The sequence below is a fragment of the Fistularia commersonii genome, chromosome 13 (assembly GCF_037954325.1).
Source record: "Fistularia commersonii isolate RoL2024-O1a breed Wild chromosome 13, RoL_Fcom_v1.0, whole genome shotgun sequence".
Taxonomy (NCBI): Eukaryota; Metazoa; Chordata; class Actinopteri; order Syngnathiformes; family Fistulariidae; genus Fistularia; species Fistularia commersonii.
Genome location: NC_141296.1, coordinates 12,783,968 through 12,797,500, shown reverse-complemented (window position 1 = coordinate 12,797,500; position 13,533 = coordinate 12,783,968). Strand labels below are relative to the sequence as shown.

The 13,533-nt window shown below is 41.2% G+C and overlaps 1 protein-coding gene across 4 annotated transcripts in view; it reads right to left on the bottom strand.

Annotated features, from left to right (window-relative positions):
* The window catches only part of ldb2a (LIM domain binding 2a), a 96,452-nt gene extending 85,098 nt beyond the window's left edge, over positions 1-11,354 (bottom strand). For 2 of the 4 annotated variants that reach the window (XM_086158089.1, XM_086158090.1), the window contains exon 1: positions 11,119-11,354. In XM_086158089.1, coding sequence (XP_086014215.1) covers positions 11,119-11,250 — 132 coding nt within the window. In that variant the 5' untranslated portion in view covers positions 11,251-11,354. The remainder of the gene's footprint in view (positions 1-11,118) is intronic. The other 2 variants (XM_086158087.1, XM_086158088.1) reach the window with 1 other exon arrangement.
* Between the last annotated feature and the right edge of the window lie 2,179 nt (positions 11,355-13,533).

The following is a 13,533-nucleotide window of genomic DNA, read 5'->3' as shown; positions in this document are numbered from 1 at the left end:
TGTGTGAAATCGAATTGATTTTATTTAATTAGTGGGAAAAAAAGAAGGAAATTAGAAAATATATATTTCAAGATGTGACAAAAATGTCAAAAAATGAACTACAAAATAAACACTGCATTTACATTTTACATTTTCATTTAGTTGTTTTTGCCAAAAACGACATTTGATAAAAACTATTTTAACTGAAAAATATCAATACTATACATGACAAGACAAATACATGTATCTTAAATTGCACAAGAACAAGATGGTCACCTGCACCAACTAGAGTTAAATGACTAGGACTTAATGGATTAACATTAAGAACGCCATTCTGATGGATTAATTCATAAAAAAAAACAAAACAAAACAAAACAAAACACATAGTTCCTGCAGTTGTTATACGATGCAGTTTCTTAACGTCTCCATGACTCAAAAAAGTTTCACATTAGGGCATCAGAGTTCAAATATCAGCTCAGAAAATCAACATCAAACAAATTCTAACCGCTTTGAAAACTCTGAAAGCAAAAGGGAAATTTTCGAAATAAATGAGTAATAATAATAATTATTATTTTTTTCTCATTTGGAAAATTGATTGAGGTATCCTGGCCGGGTGACACAAACACATGATGATCCACGGAAAACCCCCTCGCTTCCCACGGGGTTTTCGTCACTGAGCGAACAAATAACACGTGTTATTAATGGTTTGTTATCACTGTGTTGACGTAACTGTCCACACTTACACTGACAACCTTGGAATTATAAAAAATGCTAAATAGCGTTTTTTAATCTGAAGCTGAGATCACTGGCAGATCAAGTATGTTTTAATTAGTAGTGGGGAGACACACACACACACACACTATCTAGTCATAACAGTGTAATAAATGAGATTGTTTACACTTCAAGGCAACAGGTGACTGACGGATGCAGAGGTAAGAATACACTTATTTAACACTTCACTTAAGTATGATTTAAAAGTGAAAGATGATCTTTTTATTCATTTCTTACGCACACACACACACCTGTAAAATGTGTGTATTTAAGTGTAAAATGAGTGTAAAATATTTAAACGCTGCTCAATTCAACAAGAAATCTTATATCTACGGCGCCCTAACTTTGCTCTTTAGGGACGGCTATTTCATAAAAAGAACTACATTTATGAATAAATAAAGTATGGCTGTCAGTGAGTAGTATTTTCCAACATCATAATATAAACAAATTCCACACAGCTAGTTATTTCCCAGCTCTATCACTTTGTCTAAATACGACCTGGCACTAGGCGCCATCGTTGCCATGGAGATCAAGCAGAGGTTATAAGGAGGCTTTTGGGGCGAAGCAGCTGTCGTTTTATTATTACGAACCGCCGGATGACCATAATAATCCAAGATATTCTGAACGGAGCAGAAAACAGTTTGTATAATATATACATTTATTTTATAGTTATTCCAACTTGAAGGGCAGACGTGGCCAGAGTTCAAAGAGCAGAAAAAGTGTGCCAAAATAACATATTTTTAAGGAGATGTTTAAAAAGATTAGCGACAATGCGCCACAAAGGCAGATGATATTTTACTTTTCAATGAAAATGTGAAAAAAGTTTTTTGAGATCGTTTAAAATTTTTTTACTTATCCTGTTATTACACAATTAGAAATGCGAGGCTGTTGGCTGAGAGGCAGCTTTTGAAAACTAAAAATATCATCATCTACATGTCTAATCTTTCTGTGTTTATTTTCTTAAAAGTCACACACATTTTAAATGTCCACGGCAGTTACAACATATTTATAACCTTGTAACATTTCTACTTATGTTCCAAGTAGGACTGGATGACATTTACAAGATCCAGGAGCTTTTCTCGACGTCGCTATTATATTGAAAATACCTGATCGACATTCACGATATCACACAGTATCTCATATTTCATCGAATGTAATTCACAAGTTCGCATTGCGATGTTGTGACTGTGGATTTTGGGAGTATTCCTGAGGTTTAATTCTTCCCGAAACGATGACGGAATAATAAACCGGGGGCCACATGACGGGGGGAGGAGGGGGGGGGGGGGGATTCAGCGCAAGAATCCGAGGGAAATTCAAAAAAAAAAAAAAAACACCATCAATCACTGGCGGTGGAGCCGGAGCGCGTCCAGATGCGGTTCGTCACTTTGCCTGATTGATGGCGTGTCCACATGCAACACGTCGTCCGGGCAAATACGCCAAAATGATGGCGGCGAAACCTGGACGTTCTTCTCCACACGTGGATTGCGCCTTCCGCGATGACCTTTATTCATTACGTTTTAATGCGAGGAGTATATTGATTATTGGGAAATCGAGTTTTACCTTTTTTTAAGAATATGTTGGGTATTTAAATGTAGCTTTGGAGAAAAAAAATCAAAAGTGGAATTAGACCAAAATTGAGGAACATCAAACAGTTTTCATCCCGAGGTGGCGATAAATAACTAATTGAGTGATTATTGCTAATTATAATATTATAATTTTACTGAAATAATATATTTCTTCAGACCCGGGGTCTCAGATTCGCGGCCCTCAGAACAATATTTTGTGGCCCCCTGCCTGAAATCAGATCTTCGTGTTGGTGCGCCCTGCGTTTTTTTTCTCTCATGCATCTGAAAGTTTATACAGTGGGTTTCAAGAAAAAATGGGCAAGGAAAAAATGAAAAAGTAACTTTGCAATGTTTTTTTTTTGCTTCAAAATTTGAAAACCAAATGATTTTTTGATGAAAAAATGCCTAGTGACATTGTTAGAATGATCTTTTCCTATTTCTATAAAAAACGCAAAAATTATAGCAAAAAAAAACATTTCAAAATTGAAAAGAATGATTTAACAACCAGGATAGCCACCATTAGCCTTGCAAACATGATACCTCCTCTTCTACATGCCACCAATCCATTTTCTAATAAATTTGAGTGCCAAATTTTCCCACAGTGACAAGATTTTCTCTATTAACTCAACCATATTTTTAGGATGTAATTTCATCAATTCCTTAGTGATATTCATTTTTACTATTAATTCATCATGTAATTTTTTTTAGAAGAGTTCATTACATATACAGATTTTTATAATTTGCCTGTTTACCTCCTTCACACTAAAAAAGGGAAAAAATTGGAATTAGTGTAAATGAGTTTGACACCCCTGCTTTAGGGTTTGAGTCCCGCTATTTTTTTTTTCTTTTGTCCCAATTATAAGGTGTTAATCTGGACAATGGAAGATATCCAATGTGTCTTTGCTAAATAAATAAATACATACATTCATGTATACATTTTTAGTTACATTTGATTGATTTTAAAAATCAATAATCACTTCTTGAAATTATACTGAGGCTGCATTAACCAGTAACCTTATGATGACGCACCTTGTCCAGTTGACTGTACAAAGTGATGCTTTAGGAAATGAATGAATACATAAATAAGTAAGAAAAAAGAAATAGATAGATAGTAAGTAAGTAAATAACCACTGAATAAATCCAGAGTGAAAGAGTCTATTGCGTTCCTGTATCATTTAGCACGCAAAATTTCTTTTTTTTTTCCCCAAAAATTCACTGCTTTTTTGATAACATTGTTTGGAACTCGTGGGGGCGGAGTGCTAAGGTGGATAAACCAGCTGTGGCGTTTTAATGAATCACTAATGAAAAAAAATAAAGTAGATGGAGAGAAATATGTTGTTGACCACAAAAAAAAAAAAAAAATCTCAGATTTTTTTTTGTTTTGTTTTGTTTTTTTTTTTTTGTTTTTTGTTTTGTTTTTTTTGTTCCTGACCACAAAAAAAAAAAAAAAAAAAATCTGGGATTTTTTTTTTTTTGTGTTGTTTTTTTGTTTCTGACCACAGAAAAAAAAAAAAAAAAAAAAATCCCAGATTTTTTTTTGTTCCTGGCAGTTGTTCTTAATCCCTTCCCCCACAAGCTTCCGGCGCAGTGCCATCTTGACCCTGGTGCCATGAGCCCATTCATGTCAGCCTGACACTTGATGCTGATGGGAACAGATCCACTTTGCCCATGACAGGAACAAGGGATTTGGCCATAATGAAGACTCGGGTTCGTCTCCTGCAATCGCTCAGGTCTGCTGGCCCATTCGGTTAATGAGAACCGGAATAAGTACGCAAAACGAACGTGGGAATCCAATGAACCGCCTGTCAATCACGACTGATTTTGCAATTCGCCCACCGAGGATGCGCGTCGCCATCGACCCCCCCCCCCCCCCCCCCTTTCCTCCCCCCGCCGCGAGAATTAGCGGAGCGCTGCCATTAAAAGGCTTTTGTTTTTCGTTGTGTTTCAACCTCGGCGCGGCGGTTTTACTTACAGCGTTGTTCTGTACCCGCGCGGCCTTTTGCTGAATATTAATGCCCGCTATGCTAATAGCCTCACACCGGCTGAGGTCGCCCAGGCTCCTCCTCTGAATGTTAATCCGCCGTCTCATTTGCATACGTTTAAGTGTCAAATTCCCCCACAAATCATCATAGCTGCCTCCGCATGCCGAGGCCTCGCACCGCCACCGACACACACACACACACACACATAATGTGGTCACGCAGCATATGCAACCTATGCTGTTTCGACGGCCGTGTTGTGGCAGGTTCACGTCTCGCAAAAACGAAGGTAATGTGGGAAGCGGTCTGCACGGTAGCAGACATACAGCCGGGCAGGTAATGAGTTTGAAAGCGGCGTGGTAATGAGGTCGGGGGCGGGGGACCCCTGGTCGTCTCCGGAGCTGCGCCATCGTCAGTTCAAAGGTTGAAGCTGATTTCCTGACATACGCACTCGGAACCCGCGGCGGCCCGCGCTCTCGGGTTTTCCACGCGTGTTTCCAAAAGACGACGTGGAAAATAAGATTCTCCGCGCTTGGACGTCCGACTTCAAAACACGATTTGATCTTGACCTTCTCAGATGCAGGAGATAGCGATGAATTTGCATCTCTTTAATTTCTCCGACCCGTTTGGCTTCGCTAGAACTTATAACCGTCTAGAAATAATTGTCTCAGAGCAACAAGAAAATCAGCAAAGCGACGTCCTCATACGGGGACAGAGGAGCCATTTAACCGTGTCACATTCATTCACAGTATTCAGTCCACGGACATGTTAAGACTAAACAAATAGGAGTATTTGAATGTCCTCAAATCTATACTTCCTGATGCATAGCATGCTAACTAAAGCTCAACCTCACTTGGCTTCTCTTTCAGTTTAGCGGCACGCGTTTTTTGAAAAATCCTGCAAATATGCATGCCTTGCCCCCGGAGCTCGGCCACTAATAAAACAAAATCGAGTTAACGCGAAGACAAATAGGCCGAGCGATTCGCTCATTTATCAAGAAAATAATCTGCGTTGGCCGAAAGCGACGAGCCAGTTGCGAAACGCCGATGTCGTCACCGCAGATTAATGAATTAATAAGTCCATCTTTAGAAAATGACTGAATCTGTTTTGTTAATCACGTAAATGCGGCAATTGTTGTTTTTCTCTCGCACAAAATATCCGAGTGATTTGGTTCGGTCTGAGCCGCTCTTTGGTCCCTTTCCATCCGTCCCTCCACCGACGGATCGATCGCGTGAAACGATTTGCTGCGAAAATGATCATTTTCTCGACTCCGTGTAAAGATGTGCTTCTCTTTGGTTACAAATACTGCAGTACGCGGCTCGGAGCAAATACTACTTCTAACAGAGCGGTAAACATTGACAAATACGTGGTGTGACTGTACTGTGACTGTATATTGTGAGTTTATTTCTGATATTTGCAATGGCTAGTGGAGTACTTCTGTCATGTTTGAGATGGATCGCCAAATTATTGATGTGTGAACATTAGCTAAGGATTACAAAATTGCTATTGGCTAAGACCTAGTTTGATAACAAAAATTAACGATAGCTTCAAATCAACAAGAAACCAAGTGAAAGTTAGCAAGCAAAATGAATGTGTAAAAGGGAAATTAATATAGCAATTAAAAGATGATTAAAAAAATCCCCCAAATTGATGAAAAAATACAAATTATTCAGTTCAAAATGGTATAATTGTCATAAGTCAGTTATGAGAAAACAATCAGGTATCGACACCCTTTTTTTAACCCCCGCTATTAACCTCTTGTGGTGTGTGTGAGTGCACATGCACACACAGGTGTAAACAAAATATTATTTTAAAAAAGCAGTCGGAGCGACAGGAATGCAAACCAGTGAGTCATTTATTTCAGCGGCAGCACTGAGAAACGCCTCCAGCTATTCTTATCCTTGACAATGGCGCTCCTTCCACCGTGTTTAGCGTTTGTACCCGGGCCATAATTGTGACAAGATTTGTTTCTTATATTTATAAACAACCTTAAAAAATCATGTTGACACCGCGAGACAAAAAGCAGAAAAGGCGTAATGAAACTTTCAAACCTCCATGTGACAAGTTTGAGCATCAGGTTGGGTAAAATGGTGCTAAAAGCCCAAACCAACGGCACATTGATTTAGTCTTTTCCCACCTTGACGTGTGTCACTTTCCCCACGTCAGACGGACGTATTTCAGAAAAAGCATTAAATAAAAATCAGAACAAGTCGCTGGAAGCCGCCAGTGCAAAAGGGCTGAAACAATACGTTACCGCTGATGCTAATGCTAATTTAGCCTGTTTATATTTTTTAAAAGGGTGAAACGTAAGCAAGACATCTTTAAAATACCATCCATTAAATTTTCAAACAGAAAAAATTATCTTTTGTTTTTTGTTAACTTTTTAACTCCCTTCGCCGAATTATTGGAAAAAATCCGCTTTGCAAAAAAATCCAGAATTCAAAGAGGTTGAAACATCCCGACGACACGCAAGCGATTGTATATTTTTTTTTTCTAAATAAAACTACGTGGAAAAAAAAAGAGAAAAATAAACAAATAATAATTATAATGATCTCCTTTTCTGCTGTCTCTCTGGTGATATACTGCCCCCTGTTGGTAGCCAGTATGAAATACTACATTTCTTTAATTTAAAAAAAAAACAAAACTATCCTACACTTTTATTTGATGTTCTTTTTTTCAGATTCTCTGCTTTTTCCCTCTCATTGTGATTTGCAGAATTTAGCTTGTTGTAATTACAACCTCCGGTTGCCCTGGTTATGCCTCTTTTTCAACCTCCGCATCTTGTCTATTGCCCGCGTTTTTATTCCTTCATCCCCATCAACTCCAGGGGGGAAAATAAATCCAAATAAACCGGAACTTACCTTTTAAAAAAAAAAAAAAAATCCAACATTGCTTATAACATGATAATAAACTAATTCCCCCCCCCCCCCCCCCCCCCCTCCCAACGCCTTACAGAAAGCCACGCGGTTCTCATGTTTGCACGCCTGTGACCGGCTGGCAGGGACGTCCAGCCTCAGCGTTTCTCCGACCGGCCGATGGGAGCTTAATTGCATCTCTGGAGTTTTGAGATGGTTTGTTCAAGTGTAACGGCGAGAAAAGACGTTGCTCCTCCCCGTTGTCTAATTGACTCCAAAGCTAAGTAATGCAACTGTGAGCAGGAAACTCGAATAAATACAAAAGAAATATATGTATGGAAATACACGTATGTCGATTTATATATTTTTTTAACATTACTGCAGATCCCATCGCACTATCAGACGTCGGAGCGGCGTTTTGTTTTTCCTCCCCACAAGCCATCACTCTGCCGAACACCTTGAAACCTTGTCGTACACCAACATCTGTTCCCGATGAGCACATACAGATTACATCTTCATCAAAACGTAGACTTTTATCATCTCATGTACACACAAGGATACAGTACAGATCCCCGCTGTACATAAAACACACACTGTATATACACAGATACGTGTATCCATGTTTTATTTATCTCTCTGACCACTTTACTCATTACTTAACCACACTGCACTTTGCACTTTGCGCCGCGCATCATGTCATGCCGTGGTGTCGCGTCACTACCGAGCCCATCCTGAGTCGGATATGGCAACAGTTATCGGACGTGCCATTTAAAATGTGTCTTTAGAAATTAAAATTTGGGCCTTGACATATAGATGCCCATATAATACCATTTGTTTTGTCTTGTGTTTCTTTATAGTTGTAGATCATTTTAGAGTCGACAACAACAACAACAACAATACAAAATGTTAAAAAAAATAAACAAGATAAGCCAAGTCTTTTATCTCCACCAAATTTTTCCTTTTGAATTTATGGAATTAGGAAATCTGAAAATAATTAAGAATACTAAATTGATGGCACTATTGAAAAATGCATGAATAAAATTTCTATTTTCTCCATCAATGTTTCTCTTTTGAAATCATAAGAATAACAATCTATAGATAGTTAGATTAACAACGTCATTCAAAAATAAATGTATTCTCATTATTATTAGTAGTAGTATCATTGGAAGTACAAGTAATGTAGGAACTTGAAAATTTGTTTAAAATGTATGAGAAAATGAATGAGAAAATGCTAAATACAGGGGATATTAAATTAGGCCACTTCCCCACTGAGCTCATTTAATACTATTGTGATTTTTTTTGAATAAAATTGATTTGTATGGGAGGTAGGTCTTGGCAGAACCCAGAACTGAGTGAAATATATGAAGGATCAAATCTACTTAATGGAAATGATAATACGAGGTTTGAAATAAGAGGTAATACCATAAAATGGGAGCTGTTTGAACGCGGGAAAACTTCCTTGAGTTAATAACGTCTCAGTCCGGCACACCGGGTTTCGATTTGGCCAAAAGAAAAGGAAACCTCGTAACTATATTAAGCAGCGTCATCAAACAAGGATGAAAAGTGTGTGTGTGTGTGTGTGTGTGTGTGGTGCTAAATAGTTCGGGTTTTTAATATGTTTTCCAATTTGCGGCGTTGAGTGGCGAAGACGTCGTTGAAATATTCACTAGAAAGCAGGTGTCCCGTAGGAGGCGGCTGAGTTTGCGCTTTGTAACCTACGACCTCCACTTCCTGTTTCCAAACCTCGCTATGCTAATGCTAACTCAAGGACAGGAAGTGGCCCCGAACAGGAAGTGAACGTCACCAAGACGACGGCGCCAATTCCCACCACCGCCCCCGGATTCGTCGAAGCCGAGACCGACCTCCCCCTCGGAAGTTTCTGACCGCCGTTTTTAGGTGATTCCTGCTAATAATTAACGCCGCGCTTAAGAGGCTCCGCCCCTTCACAACCACAAACACGCATTTCTCATCAAAACGCCAAACAACCACGGAGAAAGACGCTCTAAGGCGGCGGGGAACGAGGAAGAAGGATGTGAAACAGCATGAAAACGAGAATTTGAAATATTAAGCCTCGTTTTCACGCGGCGGAGGCGGAGCAAAGCATCGGGATGTTTGAACCCGTACGTGTCACGCCTCCGTCAGTACAGGAACGCGCGCGCGTGTGTGTGTGTGCGGGTGTGGAACGACTGCTGAGGCATATATATATGTGTGTGTGTGTGTGTTACGGGAGTTGAGGTCTGCCGGGGCTTGGACCACTCGCCATGAATAATGCATCAGAGCGGGCCGGTGCGTCTCGGCGGCGGCGGCGGCGTGGGCCCGCTCTGCTTAAAGTTGCAAGTTCCTTCTTCGGGAGAGCCGGCGCCGGCGTGCTTCTGCTGCAGCGGCTCAGCCACGGCCCTGCCTGAAAATGGGATTTTCCGAAAAAAGGAAAAAAAAAAAAAAAAAAAACAGGCGGAGGCGTTTATCCCGAACGGGTTTTCCTTCGATCGATTACAGGAAAAGGGATCGAACGACAAAGTCGGCCGGAGCTTATTCGAATCGGCGATCGATAAGTCGATCGGGACGGACGACAGACAAGCGGGCCGTGGTAGGAATGTCGAAAGGGAGAAAACGAATCGATCCGTCGATCGTCGAGAGGAGGAATATTAATAGGTGCGCCTTTAACGCCTCGATCAATTGATCGGCCGATCATGTGGACCGAGATGCGAGGATCAATCGATTAATTATCAGCTGTCGATTACAGCCGATCGATCTCAGCCTACGTCTGCGAATCCGATTCTTAGGGAGAATCTGGGAAAAAGAAAACTCCCCCGCGAGTTGAAGCGCGGTGGTCAAGTTCCTCGGCCGATTCCAATATTCACTATTGGCAATCCATTGATCGGCTCAGGCCCGACGTTTAAAACGGGGACGATGGAAGCGGCGGTTGTCGGAGAAACGATCTCTAGCGGTTTATTGATTCATATTTACCAGAAGTCACTTCCTTGGAGCAGGCTTGAAAGAAATCAATTAAATATCAATATCAATACCATAATCCCTAATAGCAGATTATAATCCCTGAGTCAGATTGTGTTTTGTTGCCTTCATTGGATCTGATGGGAGCGGAAATCTGGACATTCACGCGTCAGGAACCCGCAGGTTGACCGTGGGAGGGGAGGGGGTTGTGTCACCCGTGGGTCGCGAAATTGACACGCCGTGAACGCACCGCATCCAGCTGCAGGACGCCGCGTTCACCAACACACACACACACACACACACAAAGCTCAGGTGAAACTCGAAATCCATGTCGGATTTTTCCTATCTTCTTTTATTATTTTTGTTGTTGTTGTTGTTGTTGTTAAATACTTAACGGAGCCGACAATACATGCAAATACGCGTGCGATATGCAAATGTATGCAAATATATTTAAATTTGCGTGAAAAGGTCCCGGATGGTCTCTGCCACTTCTCTTCTCCCGGGCACTTTTTTTTTTTTTCTTTTTTCTTTTTTTTTTTTATTTTCTCACTCCAACGCGGGCAAACTTTCCCCGCAAGCGTGACGTCACGGCGATTTAAAATTTTTTAAAATACTAATAAAAAAAGTTAATTGGATCGGTACCAACCCAACACACACACACACACACACACGCAACAGCCGGGGGGGGTGGGGGGGGAGTGAGTGGAATCCAGGTGAGTCACTGCCGCCGCCGGGAAGGGGCGGGGCGGGGCGGCGTGGGAGGGGATGTTTAGCCACGTGAGTCTCGCTTCCACGCCGGAAACTGTTTGCGTTCACGACACGCAGGATCGCGACCCACGACTTCCCCCCCTCCACCCCTCCACGGAAAAAAAAAACACGCGGACAACCCCCCCCCACACACACACACACACACACACTCCCCACCCGGAGATCCACCACCACCACCTTTCACAACAACCAAAATCCACGCCAACACACACACACATGCACACGCAAGCCTTCCTCCGGTAGGCTCACCTCCGTGCGCGTCTGCAGCCGCTTGTTCATCTCGTAGATCCGATACTCGGGTTGGACCATGTAGGGCGAGTGTCTCCGGTAGAAAGGTCCGAACGGGGACGAGTAGAAGGGGTCGTGCGTGGGGTTGGACATCGTGGCTCCTCAACATCCAGCGGTCACGGAGGTGCGATGCGCTCCGAAGACCCCCGGTGGGGAAGGGAGCCGCTGTCGAGGCTGAGCTGCACTCTGCAACTTGGCCTGCCGAGTTCGCTGTTATAGCGTGGAGGAGGAGGAGGAAGGGGTGGAGAGATGGAGGGGTGTGTGTGTGTGTGTGTGTGTGTGTGTGTGTGGGAGGGGAGGGAGGGGGGAGGTCGTTTCCTGCTTCTTACAGACACACGCTCAGTTTTGCACGCTTGCAAAGTTCAAGTGATATATGTGTGTGTTTTTACAGTAGTTTACCTGCGCTCGGGGATGGAAAATGTGCGAAATTAAACGTCTCACGTGTTTTCCCGGCAGTGGGCAATAATCGATATATCGATATAGACGTACTGGTACCGACCGATACGCAGTTGCATGCGTTTAGAGCTATACTTGTGGAAGAAACGATTGCATTCTGCTGATTTAAATATTATACGTAAGACTTACAGTAGTTGAATATTTTGCTGATTTTTAAATTAACCAAGATTATTTATATGATTATTGATACGAAGCCTTTTTTTCTTCTTCATTGCTTTGGCGTTTTTAGGTCATTTCTCATAGATTTGCATGTCGTATTTTTTCTGTTTTGGAATTAATAGTATGGGATAACTGGGTAAATAAAAACATAATGTAAGACTTTCTTGTTTATTAAAAAAAAAAAAGAAAGATAAAAGATATTTTGGGGGCGATTTAACAGTTTTCTGTAACTATTTTCGACCCAGAATCCTCATTTGAGGACGTTCCCTGGTTTGTTCGAGGTCCATCAATGCGCCTCCTAGTGGCAGAAACAGCAAATGGCAGAAACCAACCATATGGATTTATATTTTAAACAATATAACATTTTTAGTGTATTGGAGAGCACTCGTTTGGGGACGATTTCACCTTTTTTTTTCCTCCGCTTTCCAAAAAAAGTGACGCCTTAACTTTCAGACGCCCCATCAATCATATCTAAGAACCAAAAAATATACAGGCGTTAACTTCACTAAGAGTAAAATTAACCCGATATCCCCATGGGAGGACGCTATCAATGTTTTTTTTGTTTTTTTTTTTTATCAAACATTATGTTTGCAGACAATTCTTTGTTTTCCCTTTTATTAGGTCCCTTCTTATCTGAAATAGGTGGGAGGAGAGAAAATCAATAGCAAAGTTGGGTCTGGGGGGGCCGGAGGGCCGGGGGTGACAAAGAGTAGTGCGAAATTGATGACAGGGGCTGCGATCGATCACGTTATGACTCCTGTGTGTCTCTAATAACTTAAATAAAAAGAAACCGGTAATAAAAACAAGCAAGGAGAAGAAAAGGCGGGGCTTAAAATCAGGTTGCCAACATTTGACGTTGGCCGGCTCGATACCTCTAATTTTTCTGACTTAGTTCACATTCATTTTTTATTTCTAAAACCTAAAAGAGCAAACTTTTCATGAATAATTTAGATCGTGAAAGTAATGCAAAATAAATTTGTGGAACTCAGGGGAGGGAAGGTGACATGACAAGGGAAAGTGGCTCCAGGGTGGTTCGTAGAATTTGCATTTCAAGGAAGTGCAGGTCAAACTCGGCTGGAGATTTTCAGAATAAAAGTCTACATCCGGGTGTGGATTTAATGCGGATGCATAAAACGGCCTTAAAAAAATTGAAAATACTAAGATGCTTCTGGAACTTCGTCTGAACCTTTTTAATTAGAATTAGAACCGCAATGATACTTTAACCTGTCTGTTTATTTTATTTTGGAGGCGACTTATAAAAAGAATGATGGTAAACTATGATGATGGTGATGGAAGAGTCACATTAATGAGACATTTTCATTCAGATGTTTTGTTATCATTGATAGATGCACACACACACACACACACACACACACACACACATGCGTGCATACATCAAACAGGCGGAGAGGTTAATTCTGGGCCGATCATTGTGACTGCGGTTCCAATCAAAACGATCGATCGATCGATCGACGAAGCCAGTTCTGCACCGATTCCGGTGAGAAAGCCCGACTGCAAAAAAAGCTAAAAACTATATTTATCTGTTTGTTTTAAACCCTTGTTACTTTGTTTTTCCTCTTCCTCCTCCTTGGTTTTAGATTCCTCCGGAAACCTCATTGTGGCTCAGCTTTTAGCTCCCGCCGAGTTCAGCGCCACGCGCTAGCTTCTGCCATTTTTCCCCGAAGCCCATCATCTTGAAAATAACACAGATTCTCAAATTAAAAACTGATTATTCTGAATATTTTCACTTCAATTAACACA